Here is a 19,618-nt window from a genome sequence, read left to right as displayed (position 1 = left end):
GTTCGGTTGCTAAGTGTTGGTAACTTGAAATAAAAGGCTACGGAATAAACGGAGACTAGCTAAAGGTGAGATGACGATATGTGTTGGAAGTGTTTCCAAGGTTGATGTGATCAAGCATCGCATGCTCCCTCTACCATCGAGATTGGTGTTAAACCTAAATAATTGTTATTTGGTGTTTGCGTTGAGCATAGACATGATTGGATTATGTTTATCGCAATATGGTTATTCATTTAAGGAGAATAATGGTTACTCTGTCTATTTGAATAATACCTTCAATGGTCTTGCACCTAAAATGAATGGTTTATTGAATCTCGATCGTAGTGATACACATGTTTATGCCAAAAGATATAAGATAATAATGATAGTACCACATACTTGTGGCACTGCCACTTGAGTCATATTGGTATAAAACGCATGAAGAAGCTCCATGTTGATGGATCTTTGAACTCACTCGTTTTTGAAAAGACTGAGACATGCGAACCATGTCTATTAGTATATATGCATGAAGAAAGTCCATACAGATGGATCGTTTGGACTCACTTGATTTTGAATCACTTGAGACATGCAAATCATACCACATGGGCAAGATGACTGAAAGGCCTCGTTTTCAGTAAGATGGAACAAGAAAGCAACTTGTTGGAAGTAATACATTTTGATGTGTGCAGTCCAATGAGTGCTGAGGCATGCAGTGGATATCGTTATGTTCTTGCTTCACAGATGATTTGAGTAGATGCTAAGAATATTTACTTGATGAAACACAAGTCTGAATTATTGAAAGGTTCAAGTAATTTCAGAGTGAAGTTGAAGATCGTCGTGACAAGAGGATAAAATGTCTATGATATGATCATAGAGATGAATATCTGAGTTACGAGTTTGGCACACAATTAAGACATTGTGGAAATTGTTTCACAACTAATACCGCCTGGAACACCATAGTGTGATGGTGTGTCCGCACATCATAACTGCACCCTATTGGATATGGTGCATACCATGATGTCTCTTATCGAATTACACTATCGTTTATGGGTTAGGCATTAGAGACAACCGCATTCACTTTAAATAGGGCACCACGCAATTCCGTTGAGACGACATCGTATGAACTATGGTTTAGAGAAACCTAAGCTGTCGTTTCTTAAAAGTTTGGGTCTGCGACGCTTATGTGAAAAAGTTTCAGGCTGATAAGCTCGAACCCAAAGCGGATAAATGCATCTTCATAGAATACCCAAAACAGTTGGGTATACCTCCTATTTCAGATCTGGAAGCAAAAGTGATTGTTTCTAGAAACGGGTCCTTTCTCGAGGAAAAGTTTCTCTCGAAAGAATTGAGTGGGAGGATGGTGGAGACTTGATGAGGTCATTGAACCATCACTTCAACTAATGTGTAGCAGGGCACAGGAAGTTGTTCCTGTGGCACCTACACCAATTGAAGTGGAAGCTTATGATAGTGATCATGAAACTTCAGATCAAGTCACTACCAAACCTCATAGGACGACAAGGATGCGTACTACTTCAGAGTGGTACGTAATCCTGTCTTGGAAGTCATGTTGCTAGACAACAATGAACCTACGAGCTATGGAGAAGCGATGGTGGGTCCGGATTCCGACGAATGGCTCGAGGCCATAAAATCCGAGAGGATCCATGTATGAAAACAAAGTATAGACTTTGAAAGAACTACTTGATGGTTGTAAGGCTGTTGGGTACAGATGGATTTTAAAGGGAAGACAGACAATGATGGTAAGTGTCACCATTAAGAAAGCTCGACTTGTCGTTAAGATGTTTTCCGGCAAGTTCAAGGAGTTGACTGCGATGAGACTTTCTCACTCGTAGCGATGCTAAGAGTCTGTTAGAATTATATTAGCAGTTACTGCATTATTTATGAAATCTTGCAGATAGGATGTCAAAACATTGTTTCCTCGACGATTTTCTTGAGGAAAGGTTGTATGTGATACAACCAGAAGGTTTTGTCAATCCTGAAAGATGCTAACAAGTATGGAAAGCTCCAGCAATCCTTCTAAGGATTGGAGTAAGCATCTCGGAGTTGGAATGAACGCTTTGATGAGATGATCAAAGATTTTGGGTTTATACAAAGTTCATGAGAAACTTGTATTTCCAAAGAAGTGAGTGAGAGCGCTATAGAATTTTTGATGAGTATATGTTGTTAACATATTGTTGATCAGAAATGATGTAGAATTTCTGGAAAGCATCCAGGGTTATTTGAAAAGTGTTTTTAATGGAAAACCTGGATTAAGCTACTTGAACATTGAGCATCAAGATCTATAAGGATAGATCAAAAACGCTTAATAGTACTTTCAAATGAATACATACCGTGACAAGATTTTGAAGGAGTTCAAAATAGATCAGCAAAGAAGGAGTTCTTGGCTGTGTTACAAGGTGTGAGTATTGAGTAAGACTCAAGACCTGACCACGGCAGAAGAAAGAGAAAGGACGAAGGTCGTCCCCTATGCTTTAGACGTAGGCTCTACAATATGCTATGCTGTGTACCGCACCTGAAGTGTGCCTTGCCATGAGTTAGTCAAGGGGTACAATAGTGATCCAGGAAGGGATCACATGACAGCGGTCGAACTTATCCTTAGTATCTAGTGGACTAAGGAATTTTCTCGATTATGGAGGTGGTAAAAAAGTTTGTCGTAAGGGGTTACGTCGATGCAAACTTTGACACTAATCCGGATGACTCTGAGTAGTAAACCGGATTCGTATAGTAGAGCAGTTATTTGGAATAGTTCCAAGTGGCGCGTGGTAGCTACATCTACAAGATGACATAGAGATTTGTAAAGCACACACGGATCTGAATGTTGCAGACCCGTTGACTAAAACCTTTCTCGTAAGCATAACATGATCAAACCCTAGAACTCATTGAGTGTTAATCACATGGTGATGTGGACTAGATTATTGACTCTAGTAAACTCTTGGGTATTAGTCACATGGCGATGTGAACTTTGAGTGTTAATCACATGGCGATGTGAACTAGATTATTGACTCTAGTGCAAGTGGGAGACTGTTGGAAATATGCCCTAGAGGCAATAATAAAATGGTTATTATTGTATTTCCTTGTTCATGATAATTGTCTGTTGTTCATGCTATAATTGTATTAACTGGAAACCGTAATACATGTGTGAATACATAGACCACAACATGTCCCTAGTGAGCCTCTAGTTGACTAGCTCGTTGATCAAAAGATAGTCATGGTTTCCTGACTATGGACATTGGATGTCATTGATAACGGGATCACATCATTAGGAGAATGATGTGATGGACAAGACCCAATCCTAAGCATAGCACCAGATCGTGTAGTTCGTTTGCTAGAGCTTTTCCAAATGTCAAGTATCATTTCCTTAGACCATGAGATTGTGCAACTCCCGGATACCATAGGAGTGCTTTGGGTGTGCCAAACGTCACAACGTAACTGGGTGGCTATAAAGGTGCACTACGGGTATCTCCGAAAGTGTCTGTTGGGTTGGCACGAATCGAGACTGGGATTTGTCACTCCGTATGACGGAGAGGTATCTCTGGGCCCACTCGATAATGCATCATCATAATGAACTCAATGTGATTAAGGAGTTAGCCACGGGATCATGCGTTACGGTACGAGTAAAGTGACTTGCCGGTAACGAGATTGAACAAGGTATTGGGATACCGACAATCGAATCTCGGGCAAGTAACGTACCGATTGACAAAGGGAATTGTATACGGGATTGATTGAATCCTCGACATCGTGGTTCATCCGATGAGATCATCGTGGAACATGTGGGAGCCAACATGGGTATCCAGATCCCGCTGTTGGTTATTGACCGGAGAGTCGTCTCGGTCATGTCTGCATGTCTCCCGAACCCGTAGGGTCTACACACTTAAGGTTCGGTGACGCTAGAGTTGTAGAGATATTAGTATGCGATTAACCGAAAGTTGTTCGGAGTCCCGGATGAGATCCCGGACGTCACGAGGAGTTCCGGAATGGTCCGGAGGTAAAGATTTATATATGGGAAGTCCTATTTTGGCCACCGGAAAATGTTCGGGATTTTTCGGTATTGTACCGGGAAGGTTCTAGAAGGTTCCGAAGTGGGGCCCACCTGCATGGGGGGACCCACATGAACGTGGGTAGTGGGGGCAAGGCCCCACACCCCTGGTCAAGGCGTACCAAGATCCCACCTTAGAAGGAATAAGATCATATCCCGAAGGGATAAGATCAAGATCCCTAAAAAAGGGGGATAACAATCGGTGGGGAAGGGAAATGATGGGATTTCTTTCCCCCACCTTTGCCAACGCCCCAATGGACTTGGAGGGCAAGAAACCAGCCCCCTCCACCCCTATATATAGTGGGGAGGCGCATGGGAGCAGCACCCCAAGCCCTGGCGCCTCCCTCCCTCCCGTGACACCTCTTCCTCCCCGCTTGCGCTTGGCGAAGCCCTGCCGGGATCCCGCTACTTCCACCACCACGCCGTCGTGCTACTGGATCTCCATCAACCTCTCCTCCCCCCTTGCTGGATCAAGAAGGAGGAGACGTCGCTGCTCCGTACGTGTGTTGAACGCGGAGGTGCCGTCCGTTCGGCGCTAGGATCATCGATGATTTGGATCACGACGAGTACGACTCCATCAACCCCGTTCTCTTGAACGCTTCCGCTCGCGGTCTACAAGGGTATGTAGATGCACTCCTCCCCTCTCGTTGCTAGCATCTCCTAGATTGATCTTGGTGACACGTAGGAAAATTTTGAATTTCTGCTACGTTCCCCAACAGCTTTCACCGTCGTCTAGCAAACAACATATGTATGAGCACGAGAATACAAACACAAGAAGCATATGCAAATGATGACAAGATAAAGCAATTGAGCTTACTTGAGTTGCCACTCCCATCCCACTTTGAGGGCGTTTGGTCACTTGTGAGTAATAGCCGACGTACTTGTTCACTTCCCCTTGAATGATCCCCTAATGATGTTGGAGAGATGTCACATTGCGAGTGGTCACGATAGGATGCATCTCCACATACTTATTTTGTTCGTGATGCTCCTTCCAAATTTTCTCCCAATACTTGTTCTCTTTTGCTTGGTGCCGCATATTGGATCCATCGTTGTGGCCAACCAAGCTTTGATCAACAAGATGTCCTCAAATCTTGAGAATGTCGGACCTCTTGGCTTCGCCGTCTTGGTCTTCTTCTTCTTCTTACTCGGATTGGGATCGGATGTTGTCCCAACTTCAAATGTGGTGGTGGCCTCCAATTCATACTCCGTTTCGGCCGGATCTTCATTTTCATTGATCATGTTCGACAAGAACGCCTCCTACATGATTATGGTTTGCAAGCATTCATCATGTGCGACATAAACTAGTGGTCTATGCAAAAATCTGATCGGACATGAGCAAAGAAAACGCACCGACTCTTGTTCAGTCATTCCGTCGAATATGCCGAGGGAACGAGCTGCGGCGAGTCACATACGTCGACTGCCGACATCTGCATGGGCGGAAAGCTCTCCGGAATGGCCAAGCCGGTCGTCGAATCCTCCTCTATCCCAACGGGGTCGGATGGCGTAATCCGCGTTGAACCTCGGATGGAAGGGGTGCGGGGATCCGGGCGCGACAAAGGAGACAACTGGTCCACCATGTCCGAACCTCCCTGCGCCGCCGCCGCCTTCCTCTCTTGCTGTCGGTGTCGCCGCAACTTCCGAGCGACGTTCTCCGCCTTGCAAGTCGTGGCGGTCTGGGTCGGGCTGGACGACATCTCCGGCGGTGGATCGAGGCCGATGGTGAGGATTGGGAGAAAGGGTGGAGGACGACGAGGGTCCGGGCGTGGGAAAGGTTAGAGGGTGGCGGTAGGAGGAGGAAGGGTTTGGTGTGTTTGGTGCATTTTTCGGTGGGGTTGGGCTGTCAGGTTCGACGTGGCGGTCGTGCCCGGGCGCCCTCATATCCGTCTCATATTTGGGTTGGATATGAGGGGTGCCAATCAGCCCGGACGTTTGAGGCCCGTTTAATGAGCCCGTCTTGGTCAAAAATTGTGAGCGGTCAGTGACCGGGCGGCCCGCCCGGACGCATGAGGCAGGTTTGAGACGCCCGATTGTACATGCTCTTGCTAAGCCCATTTTTCATCAATGTTGGAAGTAGCCCAAGTGAAACGGTCAACTATTATTTTTGGATTAATCTTGTTTTCTGAAACTTTACTAACAGCGCGTTTGGCAAATTTTGGGAAGGGGAATGTGAATTTAATGTAGGGAGTTGTATTGAGATTAGACATGGGATGAGTTGTTTTATTCTCAATCCCTTGTGTGGCGCATGATGAAAATTATGTGTGAGGGTTTGACGAGAAACTGTATTCCCGTGTTTGGTTCATGGAAATTGACAAGGGAATAGACAAGAAAGATTAACGTAAGTTATAATGAAGGGTTAATATTGACTCACTAAAATAACTCCCACCCCTTTCCAGTCCCATGACTATTCCCTTACGAACTCCCAATCCCCCTAACCAAACAATAGATTTGAAGTCTTGTATCCCTTCAATTCTCATTTCCTAGCTCTAATTACCGCCAACCAAACACGTCGTAAGCTCTACTTTGGTACAGGTAACTTGATACGAGCAAGCTTGTTTATACAAGACGATAAATTTCATGGTTTTTTTTTGCGGGGGGATAAATTTCATGGTTCTGCTGACAGCCCATTAGAAGGGCGACGACCCAGCAGTTAATAACAATCATTCATAGGTTCCCCTAGGAAAACATTCATAGGCCATACAGTATTAAAATGATGGTGCTGAACCATATCTTTCCTCTCACGGAACATTCTATTGGCAATTTGGAATGGAACAGGCACGCGCCTCGACGCAACAATTCAGACATGTTTCCGCCGCCACCGCTCCTCAGAGAGCAGCAGCAGCAGCAGCAGCCAACTTGGTTTGTACAGCACTATTATTCGCTGGCACTACACGCAATGACAATGAGCCGTCACCCGGGCAACCGAAGTTGGTGGTAAGCCAGCTGCTGGTCGCTTCTTCTCTGCCTGTATCCATCTGACCTGGTCCACCTGCCATCCGAAACTAGGCATGATTAGCACTACGCTAATGCTAACACAAATGATCGATCATGCTCATTGACTTTGGCCCGGTCAATCTTATCTAACAAACCCTGGATAGTGGATACTAGAATAAGAAAGAGAAAAGAGACGATCCCATTCTTTTACAGGAACCCATAATTGGTTCCTAGTATGATACGTATGTTTTCGTAAGTGAAGAATTCGTACATGATATGTTGCTGTCGCTTGAACCCAGCAAGCAAAACACCTAATGGCTAACTGCATCCAGCTCATAGATGGATGTGTGTGCACCGGCGCCTCGCGCTAGTCTGGTCTCTTCTCTTGCCCATCAGTCGGTATATTAGTCGTAAAGTCGTAGACGTGGAGATAGTTCAACGTTAGCCACTTGCACCACGCCGCAGCCACCATGTCCAGCCCACCTCCTCCCGACGCCGGGTTGCCGCCGGTGACTCCAGTTCCGCCTACTCCGGTGACCCCATCTCCGGTTACTCCAGTTCCGCCTACTCCATCGCCCGTAGCAATTCCGCCTTCTCCGGTAGCAGTTCCGCCTACTCCGGTTCAGGCGGATCCTCCCACCATCGTGAATCCTCCAGTGCTACCCCCGGTGAATTCTCCTCCGCCACCTTCACCAAGGCCGCCGACGACGCCGAACCCAACGCCGGTAACACCGTCCCCATCTCCGCCAAGGCCCACGCCGACGCCAAACCCAACGCCAGCAACACCGTCCCCACCCCCACCAAGGACAACTCCGACGCCAACGCCAACTCCTCGCAGGCCGCCGTCGTCATCACCATCGCCGCCTGACGCCGCGCCGCCACCTCCTGAAGACGTCCCATCTTCGCCGCCGCTCCCGATCGACGCCCCAGCTGCAGCAGCGCCTCCGCCGTCGCCTCTTATGTTTTATCCGCCTCCGCCGCCGCAGTCAGCAGAAGCGCCGTCGACATCGGCCAAGTCCTCGTCAAGCAGCGGGACTGCGGTGGGCGTGGGCGTGGCCGTCGGGGCGGTGGTCTTGCTCGGCCTCGCGGCCGCGCTGATCTTCTTCTTCGTCTCCAAGCGGCGCCGTCGCCGTAGGGTACCGCCGCCGGGGACCCCAGGTGCGTACACGTACTGTACATATTGCACACACCAAGTAGCCCATGTGAAACGGGAAAATAGTACTCCCTCCGTTCTAAATTACTCATCGCAGGTGTATCTAGAACTAAAATAAATCTAGATACATCCATACCTGTGACAAGTAATTCAGAACGAAGGGAGTACTTTCATTAAACTGATGGTGCTGAACCAGCTCTTTCCTCACACGGAACAGCAAAAATTGTTGATCCGGCGTTTTGCAGCTTGATTAGTCAATCCGAGCCACATTTTTGAAAAATACAAACAAACAATTTTGAAAAAAATACACACGTATGTATACCGCATGTTTGTAAAGTTTCATGGCTTTTTGTGTGTTGCTCACGTTAAAATGTATTTCATCATGATTTTTTTTACAAACATGCAATATACACTCATGTACATGTTTATTTGTTTATTTGTTTATATTGTTTTGGAACTTTAGAAGTAAACTTTTTATATACTTTTGAAAATTTTGGGCTCCCTGGGAGCCCAAAAGCTAGAAATCCGCACTCGAACGACTACACTTTTGTATAATTCTCGAAGAAGATATAGACCTACACAACATTAGATTGAACATTTGGAGTGGAGCAAGTACAAACGTGAATAACAATCCAGACATGCATCCGCCTTCACAATTCGCTGGAAAAGATTAAGTCAGCGGCAGCGCAACATGAAAATCACTAGTACTACACACAATGACAATGAGCCATCACGCCTTGCTGTTGCAAGTAGGCAACCGAAGTTGGTGAAGTTGCTGAGCGAGCTGCTCGCAGGGTTTTGGTTACCGGGTGGCAAAATTGGTTACCGCTCGGTAATTGCGTTCTCAACACCGTAGGACAAAAGCAGATCTTGTGCATTGACCTTGCACAACGCAGTCTTTTAGCTCTGCTTGGATTCGAGGCCGTGGAAAATTATGTACTTTCAAGGGATTGGTTTCCTGCCTCCATTGAGATGTTTCCCCCTCCCCTCCGTAGAACTACGCGTAACACCCCATCGAGCACTCCTGTCAAGTAAACTGGTGATCAAACTACTTGACATCAGTAGTCGATGGGTGCCACGGTTATGTCGGTGTCTATGTGAGGTTACTTGAACATGGTACTCACTGTAGGTATCTATTTCAGATTATATATAGTCTAGCCTTAGCCTCGCCCTATATAAGGAACAATGCCTAGGGTTTATAAGAGTGCTGGGTCTATTACAACCGGATGGGATTTTTTGAGATCCTCAGGATGCTTGCCTTGACCACCAACATGGTTGCGCCTTCTGACGAGGCCATCAGTCAGGTAGTAGGCATGGGCCGCACCGTGGTCTAGTGGGCTGACAACTGGCCTACTGATGTACCCCCAGTCCATGGCCCGGTCATAGATATTAAGTGTTTCTTTTGTAGATTTTGAATTGAAATGGTTAATGTATAGTTAAATGTAACAACTCCGCTAATCCAAGCTAGTAACATGTTTGTCACATGATAACATGTTTGTCACTATTGTATCGATACAAGAGTGCCTTTTCTACCATCCATCATCCATGTGAAATATCGTGCATGGATTCGCCTTTCATTGTTACTTTGAGATTCGTGCTATATGTTATGGCTTTTGACAATTGTTCCAAAGTATTATATAATTTTTTTTGGTTTCAGAATGCATCGTCATGTTTCATTATGTGCCAACAAATCCACTATGGGACAAGTGCACTCGTATTTGTTGGTACACAAGAGAAACACATGATACATTTCAAAACAAGAAAAATAAAGTAATGTAACACTATGCAATAAAACAAACTTTGAACAATCAAAAAACACGCCACGAATCTCCAACCAACAATAGATGATAGATGCATGCATGATACACATGCTTGTGCGTATTTTAGAAAAAAAAATAGATACATGCACAATATATTACATTCATGATAGAATGTCAGTTCTCCTATCGGTTTGACCGCATGTACCTGCCTTCCCCCACTAGGCATGATTAGCACTACCCCAATGCTAACAAAAAGGGGCACCTATCTTTCAGCCCCAATTAAAGAAAAAAACTACTTTTAGTCACCAATGCTTGGTCTTCATTCCTCTTCTCCCCGTCTTTCTCCCACCCATGTTAGTCCGCCCATCATCACTATCCTCTTACTGTTCGCGTCACCCATGGTCGGCGTCGATGCCCTGCTCTATTCGAGTCGCCTCGTCAGCCGGCCCTTCCCGAGCCTCTACGCCGGCCGAGTCGTCATTGCCAAAGTCACACCCCAAAAACCACTCCTCCCCGCGTGCGCACCCCCACCATCAATTGATGGACTCGGCTCCACAGCTCACGGCTCACCGGCGTACCACACCCCCTACCCCCACCCCGCACCCATACATTCAACCCTCGGACTTTCCTCCGCCCCGCCGCCATGGCCGCATCAGTGCTTTGAGCGTGCAGCTTGACCAAAACCTTTTTTTTTCAATTGCCCGAAAAACAGAAAAAAAATCAAATGTAACAAAATGATCGATCAGGCTCGTTGACTTTGGCCCGGTCAATCTTATCTAACAAAACCCGGATAGTGATACTAGAATAAGAAAGGAAAGAGACGAGCCTATTCTTTTACAGAAGCCCAAAATTCGTATGATATGTTGCTGTCGCTTGAACCCAGTAAGCAAAGCCATGAGAAGAATTCTGCATGGCCAAACTAAGCAAACCCACCTCATCGCTAACTGCGTCCAGCGCGTACTTAGTCTTCGCCTCTCCTCTCCTCTCTTTGCCCATCGGTATATTATTAGACGTAACTCGTAGCCATGCTCACAGTTAAACCTTAGTCACTTGAACCTGCACCACCAAGCCGCAACCACCATGTCCAGTTCACCTCCTCCGGACGCCGGCGGGTCGCCACCGGTTACTCCATCTCCAACGCCGCCGGTTACTCCATCTCCGACGCCGCCGGTACCAGTGACTCCATCTCCTCCAGACAATCCGCCTCCGGTGGCCCCAGTGAATAACCCACCTCCTCCGGACACTAGCATGTTTACTCCGCCTCCTCCAGTTACTCCATCACCACCGCCTCCGGAAGCCACTCCCCCGCCTCCAGTGACTCCATCACCCCCGCCTCCGGAAGCCATTCCTCCTACTCCGGTGACTCCATCACCACCTCCTCCGGCAGCAATTCCGCCTTCTCCGGTGACTGCTCCACCACCACCTCCTCCGGTAGCAATTCCACCTTCACTACCTCCTCAGGTTGCAGCTGTTCCGCCTACTATCGCGAAACCCCCGACGATCGTAAATCCTCCAGTGGAGCCCCCGGCAGACCCTCCAGCGGAACCCCCGGTGAATCCTCCTCCGCCACCACCGTCGCCACCTCCACCAAGGCCGCCGACGCGGCCAAACCCAACGCCGATAACACCGTCGCCACCTCCACCAAGGCCCACGCCGACGCCAAACCCAACCCCGGTAACACCGTCGCCACCTCCACCAAGGCCCACGCCTACGCCAAACCCAACACCAATTCCTCCCAGGCCGCCGCCATCATCCCCAGCTCCGCCGACGGACGTGCCACGTTCATTTCCACCGCCGCCTGACGCCACGCCGCCACCTCCTGACGACGTCCCATATTCGCCGCCGGCCCCGAACGACGCCCCAGCTGAACAAGCGCCCCCGCCGTCAGCTCTAACGTGGTCTCCGCCTCCTCCGCCGCTCTCAACGGACGCGCCGGCGACCTTGGCCAAGTCCTCGTCAAGCAGCAAGACCACGGTGGGCGTGGGCGTAGGCGTGGCCGTCGGGGCGGTGGTTTTGCTCGGCCTCGCGGCTGTCATCTTCTTCTTCCTGGCCAGACGGCGCCGTCGCCGTAGGGTGCCGCCGCCCGGAACTCCAGGTGCGTACACGAAGCAGCCCTGATTCTCTGAAACTTTCGTAAGCTCATACTCCTACTTCAGTAAACCATGTCGCTAATCAAGATTAAAGAGTTAAATACACCACGAGTGCCTCAACTTGTTCGATGCGATCACTTTGGTGCCTAAACTTGTAAAATACATGAAACTGGTGCCGTAACTTGTTCGAACGTTCAAATACGGTGCCTCAGTCCGTATTTGGGCATATGCACAGCCCACGTGTTGTGCCAACATGGCGTCAACCCACATGTCAATTCCTATGAGAAGAGTATGCTGATTGTTTTACAAAAAAATCCTTGTACTTAAATAATTTTCACAAAAACTCCCGATATTTTATTTAAATATGCCAAACTGCATTGATGTCACCAAGAACAGTTAGTATCTGTGCAATATCTAGATACACTACTATTTATTAGGGATATCGGACGAAATAATAAAGAGGAAAAAAAGAAAAAGGTTGACTCAAAGAAAATTTAAAAAATTATTAAGAAATTCTCACGTTTGAAAAAAAGAGAACAACTCAACATATTACCTGCCATAAACTTAAAAAAAGTGTTAGTGCATTTTTCTCAAAAGCAACATATTTTTGGAAAATTCTCACTTGTATTAAGAAATTGTAAACGTGTATTTGAAAAATGCCCGTCATGCATTCAAAAAAATTACAACATCTATTTCATAAAATGTTCAATATGTATTAAAATAAGTATTGTGTAAAATATATTCTTACATTTCTACAAACACGTTTAACATGTTTTAACCCATTTATAGAATTTATTGTTTTTACACAATCATTTTTAATACGTATTGAACAATTCTCAAAATACAACTTTGTTGATTTTTTAATAATTATGTATTCTAAAAATACAACGAAGATAAAAAATAATTCTCGGTACTTGTGGTCCTGAATGAAGATACAAAAAAGTTACGCAATATTTTATAATATACGTTGAACTTTTTAAATCCACATAAATTTTACAAATAGTTCATGTTTACCTCTTCGAACTACAAATAATAAAAATAGGATAAAGATTTTAATAGACAATAGTCGCATATTTGTAATTATTGTATTTGTATATTGAAAATTGTACATATATTGTGAAAACCAAACAGTAACCTGGAAAAATATAATGGAAATTGCAGAGTCTTGGCGTCTAGCGTGCGTGCTATTTAACCTGGAGGTCCCAGGGTCGAAACCAATTAAATAACGCAGTATATTTTTTCCCTGTTATTAACATACAGAGGAATGGCTTATTTGTGACTTTAAGTAAATCTCACGAGATTTTCTGCACAAAAAAAACTCGTATGCATTTCACCCAGCGCAGGCAATGCTCACCCACTGATCTGTGGGCCAGCCGCTAGCTTTCACGCCACAGAGAGAGCAAATACGGTGGCACACGGATGGAGGCACCGTATATGCACCTTGCGACAAGTTTTAACATCACTTTTATGTATTTTACAAGTTTAGGCACTAAACCGACCGCGACAGACAAGTTTAGACACTCATGATGTATTTAACTCAAGATTAAACCATGTTGGTCCGCCGCAACCCAAATTCAAGCCCGTTAATCCATATATAACAGCGCTACTCATACGCGGTGCATTCGCCAGCCGCGGTCTAAATCAGAACCGTATATATACGTGAAAATAACGCTCGCCGTCGTCCTGCTGTCCGCATTCAGCTGTGCAGCCGAGCTGCCGCCGTGCATTTGCACTCTGACGATGTCGTTGTGCCGCGTGCCCAGGTCGCTGGCGTAGGGTGGGCCGGCCCATTAGCTCTTAGGTAGGATCTGTGGGATTTATTCCTTCGGTTTTTCCTTTTTCCCACTGCATTAAAAAACAAAAAAATCGTGAATTAAAAAATGCACAGATTTGGAAAAAAGTTCTGTAATTTAAAACGTTCCAATTTTTTTTAAATGTCCGCAAATTCACAAAAATTTGCAAGTTTGAAAAAATTGTTCTTGGATACCAAAAATGTTCATGAGTTTGTAAAAAAAATCAAGATTTTTTTCGTTAATTATAAATTATCCTCATTTAAAACAAATAAAGAATTCAGAAAATTTTCACGATTTGGAAAAGTTCATGATTTAAAAACTGGTTCATGAATATGAAAAATAAAAAGTTCATAAATTAGAAAATGGCCGCTAAATCAAAATTGCCCACCGTCATGAATTCAAAAATTTAGAAAAAATGTTTCTCAAATTCGAAAAATTCTTGCTAATTCGAATAAGGTACATGAATTCGAATTTTTTTTGCAAATTCAAAAATATGTCAGCAAATTTAAAAAGAAAAGGAACAATAAAAAGGGAATAAACAAGAAAAATAATAAAACACAAAAGGAAAGAAAGTAAAAAGGGAAAAAACTTGAACAAATCGGAATCACTTAGGAAAACCATAGGGAAAAAAGTTCCAGAAGCTTCCCAAAACCGGATGAGAAGCTTCTAGAATGTTCAGAAAACCGCTCGCTGCCTTCGCGGAACGGCTCGCGTGCCCCTAATGGGCCGGCCCAAATTCAAACGCCATTAAGTGATCACGATGATACGTATCGCAATAAGCGATGCATATCATTCGCGCTTCGCCCCTGCTCAGCCTGTCCCGTGCCTCCCCCCACCGCTCGCTCCAAACTGCATTTCAGTAAGAGTTCTCGAAAGAGTAAAAATGCATTGGTGGTTATGAACTTGTCGATAAGTAAGATGATGTAAGCAGGTTATAAGAGTTTAAATTTTATATATTTGCTTAGTTGGAGGAGAGAAAAAGAAAACCGAGGCGTGAATTAAGAGTCAACTATAGCACAGGCTCCAAAACAGTTTGTGAGGTTGTAATTTAGGCTAGGTATTAATAAAGTAACACATATTTATAACTTACTGCTACTATACATGCCGGGTTACAAGTGACATGACAACTACATATAGCCGATTTTTCGTTGTATTATTACGATAATTCAATTCAGATGATGCATTAGCCTTACTCTCCTTTTTATCAGAGGATGCATTTTACTCATCTAGAGAAGGTACAGCGCGGGCACATTCGATTGGAAATACGTACGAGATATGGGATAGGCACACGCCTCGACATAACAATTCGGACATGTTTCCGCCGCGACAGTTCCTCTGGAAAGTACTCCTCCTACGAGCCAGCTGCAGCGCAACTTGGTTAGTCACTAGTCCAGCAGTACACGCTATGAAAAGAACCGTCAGGCCTTTACGGTTGCACGGCCTAGGCACCAGAAGTTGGTGAGGTTGCTGAGCCAGCTGCTGGTCGCGTGCTCTGCTGTATCATCGATCTGACCCGGTCTACCTGCCATCCAAACCTAGGCATTTTTTGTTGTTGAAAATATCCAAACCTAGGCATTTTTAGCACTAGGCTAATGCTAACAAGAAATGCGGGCTCACTGATTGACTTTGGCACGGTCAATCTGATCGAACAAACCCTGCGTAGTGGATACTACAAAAGGAAAGAAAAGAGAGGCAAGCCAATTCTGTCGTCTGAACCACGCAAGCAAAGCCAATAGGAGAAATGGAGATTTGTACACGACCAGGCCGAGCAAAACCACACAACGGCCAAACTGCTGGCAGCCCATAGATGTCTTTGCCGTTTGCACCGGCGCCTCGCTCCGCTAGCCGTCTCCTCTCTCCTCCGTTAGCCATCGGCCATCGATCGCTATATTAGTCGTAACCAGTCGTAGCATGGTTTAACGTTAGGCACTTGCACACACCACGCCGCGGCCGCCATGTCCGGTCCATCTCCTCCGGTGACTCCAGCGCCGGTTACGCCGGTGTCCCCGCCTGCTCCGGACGCTGGCGGGACGCCGCCGGTGACTCCGGCGCCGGTTACGCCGGTCTCTCCACCTGCTCCGGACGCTGGCGGGACGCCACCGGCGACTCCAGCTCCGACGCCACCCGTTGTTACGCCGATCTCTCCACCTCCTCCGGACGCCGCCGGGACGCCACCACCCCCGGACGCCTCTGGGACGCCTCCGGTGACCCCACCTCCTCCAGACGCCGCCGGGACGCCACCGCCACCGGTAAATCCACCTCCCCCAGACGCCGCCAGCACGCCTCCTCCGGTGACCCCCGTGACACCTCCAGTGAATCCTCCGGTCAACCCCTCGGCGAGTCCTCCTCCACCACGGCCAACGCCGACGCCAAACCCAACGCCAGTAACACCATCGCCACCTCCACCAAGGCCAACCCCGACGCCAAGCCCAACGCCAGTAACACCATCCCCACCTCCACCAAGGCCAACTCCAACACCAACACCGACGCCAACTCCTAGCCGGCCGCCGCCGTCATCCCCACCTCCTCCGACGGACGTGCCACGTTCATCTCCACCGCCGCCTGACGCCACGCCTCCACCTTCCGAAGACGTCCCATCTTCGCCGCCGCCCCCGAACGACGCCCCAGCTGCAGCAGCGCCTCCGCCGTCACCTCTAACGTTGTCTCCGCCCCCGCCGCCGCAGTCGGCGTCCGCGCCGTCGACCTCGGCAAAGTCCTCTTCAAGCAGCGGGACAGCGGTGGGCGTGGGCGTGGCCGTCGGGGCGGTGGTCTTGCTCGGCCTCGCGGCCGCGCTGATATTCTGCTTCGTGTCCAGGCGGCGCCGTCGCCGAAGGCCGGAGACCCGAGGTGCGTACACATTACTGTACGCGTACGCCCGGTCGCGAGAACGCCATTCTTGACGCGCGCGCGCGTGACTTTTTCCGCGATGGATGCGATCATGTGACGTCGTCCATAGCTGCAACTGCAAACAACGCGTTATCTGACGCGCGGTGCTAGTGCGAGTCCGCGCGCCATTCTCTCCCGATGCTACGGCACGATGCTGGCGACAGCCTGACAGCGACTCGGCGCACCGTGCCAGCGCGCGACCCACGTACTAGAGCTGCTCGCGCCGACTTGATTAGTGCTCCACTTCCTTTCGTCAGTGCTACGCGGGATGCCGATTTTCCATCTAGAAACTGAACAACTCCCATCTGAAATTCAGATTCTGAATGTGTTGGTGCGAGTGGTGAACTGACCGATCGTTTTCTGGTGCCAGCGGATTTCTTCTACGACCCGAGGCAGCCGACGACGCCGCTGCAGCAGTCGCACGCGCTGTCGACGCCGTCGTCGACGCCGCCGCTGATGCACTCGTGGGCGCAGAGCAGCGGCGGCGGCGACCCGGGCGGGCCGCCGCTCCCGGCCATGACGGGCGGCACGCTGGGGTACGACGAGCTGGCGGCGGCGGCGGACGGGTTCTCGGAGGCGAACCTGCTGGGGCAGGGCGGGTTCGGGCACGTGTACAAGGGCACGGTGAACGGGCAGGAGGTGGCCATCAAGAAGCTGCGCGCCGGCAGCGGGCAGGGCCACCGCGAGTTCCGCGCCGAGGTGGACATCATCAGCCGCGTGCACCACAAGAACCTCGTCTCCCTCGTCGGCTTCTGCATCCACGCCGAGCAGCGCCTCCTCGTCTACGAGTACGTCCCCAACAAGACCCTCGAGTCCCACCTGCACCACGGTACGTACGCACACCCATCGAACTGCTCTGCTCTGCTCTGCTCTGTTGGTTTTGGAAGTGCTGGGACTCACACAAGAGGCTAGTCTCAGGGAGCGGCCGCGCGACGCTGGATTGGCCGCGCCGGTGGAAGATCGCCGTCGGCTCGGCGAAGGGCCTCGCGTATCTGCACGAGGACTGTGAGTTCTTCTTGCCTTATGGGCAGTACTTCATTTCATTTTGATACGGATTTTGTCGCCTGAATATGTTCTGGCACTGAATGTTTAAATGGCTGGCTTTGATCTCAGGTCATCCTAAGATCATCCACCGTGACATCAAGGCAGCCAACATCCTCCTCGACTACAATTATGAGCCCAAGGTAAGTAAATCATCAAATCCCATCAACACGATTGAAGCATGTCTGCTTGTGTCGCTTTCGGTTCATCCAACTCTTCCTTGGACCACGTGCAGGTTGCAGATTTTGGGCTGGCCAAATGCCAAGAAGCAGAACATACTGCTGTTTCTACGCGCGTAATGGGAACTTTTGGGTAAGAGAAGACAGTTGATTAGTGTTCAGAAACCCAACAAACTGCCCGCGTATATGAATCATGGGAGCATGTGGACTAATCTTGTGTTTTCAAAACTTTTTATCTACAGTTACCTGGCGCCGGAATATTACGCCACCGGCAAAGTAACCGACCGGTCCGACGTCTACTCCTTCGGCGTGATGCTTCTGGAGCTCATCACCGGACGGAAACCTATCATGGCATCCTCAGATCACCAGCCAGAAACATTGGCTACTTGGGTGAGTTCGCCAAACCATCCATCGCCTGAATTTTTTACAGGGAACAACTGTTAGTGAGCACTGACTACTGAGATGGTTGTGCCCTTCTAATTCCTTCTCGCAATTTTTTTCCAAATTACTCGTGTTTGAACTAGAACTGTGTAGAGTAAGAATCTTGTTTGATCCCACTTGATCATCCGACGTCTATCTCCCATCGCAAATGCAGCGAGTAGTAACAGACTCGTTTCCCTGATCGATTCCGAACAGGCAAAGCCCCTGCTGACCAAGGCCTTGGAGGAGGAAAACTACGAGGAGCTGATCGACCCGGAGCTGGGGACCAACTACGACGCCTACGACATGGCGCGGCTCGTCGCCTGCGCCGCCGCCGCCGTGCGGCAGACGGCGCGCTCTCGCCCGCGGATGGCACAGGTGCGTGCCGAATCCCCTCGCCTACAGGCTGTCTTTTCTCTCCCGCGGTTTGCACATTGAATTGGCGCCGCCTCCGCTGTAGATCATTAACAAGCAAGTGACGCGCTCGTGTCAATGCTATGTGATCAGATCGTCCGGTACCTGGAGGGCGAGCTGTCGGCGGAGGACCTGAACGGCGGCATGGCGCCGGGCCAGAGCGCGATGCATCGCTCAGGGGGCGGCAACACGGACGAAGTCAGGCGGCTCAGGAGGATGGCGTTCGGGCCGGGCACCGGGACGGCCGGCGGCACCATCAGCGAGTACGCCAGCAGCGAGATGAGCGCGCGGACGAGCGAGTACGGGCTGAACCCGTCCAGCGAGTACACGGCCAGCAGCGCGGCGGACACGGAGGACATGACGGACTTCCCGCACAGAGCCGGCACCGGCAGGGGCGCCGCCGAGGGTGTCAGCGGCGAGGCGGGACGTGGAACTACGGAGGGGTTCAGCAGGCGCACCACCGTCAGACGTACCGGCCGGGGGTGACGAGACGTACTGAATACTATCTACGAGCGGGTGATCAAGGAATCGTCGCTCGTGTACATATGTGATGTTGTCGCTGTGAGATTTGGTTTGCGTTTCTTTGTTTCAGTTTTCGGGTTCATGCGATTTTTGGTGGGTGGTGGAAGAAGTTGTAACTTGTATGTGCGTCCATTAATTAACCAGAAAGGTGAATAAAACATAAAAAGATGATGGAGAATTACTCGAACATGCTCTCGTCCCGCTTTATATTAAAATAAAGCCAATCGGCCGAACAAGGCTACAAGGTGTTGAGAAAATCCTCGAGAGCTGATAGAAAAGAAAACATGACAAAACACACCAAAGATGTAAAAGAAAAAATGCACACGAGTGAACTAGCAAACGCCGCTAGAGTGTCGTTGAGGAGAAGCGCATGAGAATCGCTGCCAGGAGTGATAACCA

General features: G+C 48.5%; 2 protein-coding genes across 7 annotated transcripts; both read left to right on the top strand.

Annotated features, from left to right (window-relative positions):
• The first annotated feature begins 7,345 nt into the window (after window positions 1-7,345).
• Window positions 7,346-19,406, top strand: LOC109765563 (proline-rich receptor-like protein kinase PERK1). Of its 6 annotated transcripts, none has more exons than XM_020324354.4 (8): window positions 7,346-8,119; window positions 17,014-17,472; window positions 17,556-17,648; window positions 17,757-17,827; window positions 17,920-17,996; window positions 18,106-18,253; window positions 18,500-18,661; window positions 18,791-19,406. In XM_020324354.4, the coding sequence occupies exons 1-8, from the start codon at window positions 7,432-7,434 to the stop codon at window positions 19,181-19,183; spliced, it is 2,091 nt and encodes a 696-aa protein (XP_020179943.1). In that variant the 5' UTR covers window positions 7,346-7,431; the 3' UTR covers window positions 19,184-19,406. The 6 variants fall into 6 exon arrangements, with proteins under 6 accessions (XP_020179943.1, XP_020179944.1, XP_073366809.1 ...); XM_020324355.4 differs by having other exon boundaries at window positions 7,351-8,119; window positions 17,562-17,648; XM_073510708.1 differs by lacking the exon at window positions 7,346-8,119 and adding an exon at window positions 15,499-16,604.
• LOC109765564 (uncharacterized) lies at window positions 8,984-12,644 on the top strand. Its single transcript, XM_040404219.3, has one exon. The coding sequence runs from the start codon at window positions 10,955-10,957 to the stop codon at window positions 11,990-11,992; it is 1,038 nt and encodes a 345-aa protein (XP_040260153.1). The 5' UTR covers window positions 8,984-10,954; the 3' UTR covers window positions 11,993-12,644.
• Window positions 19,407-19,618: the final 212 nt, after the last annotated feature.

This window comes from Aegilops tauschii, chromosome 3, assembly GCF_002575655.3.
Source record: "Aegilops tauschii subsp. strangulata cultivar AL8/78 chromosome 3, Aet v6.0, whole genome shotgun sequence".
NCBI lineage: Eukaryota > Viridiplantae > Streptophyta > Magnoliopsida > Poales > Poaceae > Aegilops > Aegilops tauschii.
The sequence above is the reverse complement of the archived record's forward strand: the minus strand, read 5'-3'. Positions and strand labels throughout refer to the sequence as shown.

Excerpts from the sequence above, each read along its gene's own strand:
- LOC109765563 (XM_073510708.1), top strand. The coding sequence starts at position 15,713 with ATGTCCGGTCCATCTCCTCCGGTGACTCCAGCGCCGGTTACGCCGGTG. Across the intron at positions 17,997-18,105 it reads CGCGTAATGGGAACTTTTGG|TTACCTGGCGCCGGAATATT; the intron begins GTAAGAGAAGAC and ends TTTTATCTACAG. Across the intron at positions 18,254-18,499 it reads CAGAAACATTGGCTACTTGG|GCAAAGCCCCTGCTGACCAA; the intron begins GTGAGTTCGCCA and ends GATTCCGAACAG.
- LOC109765564 (XM_040404219.3), top strand. The coding sequence starts at position 10,955 with ATGTCCAGTTCACCTCCTCCGGACGCCGGCGGGTCGCCACCGGTTACT.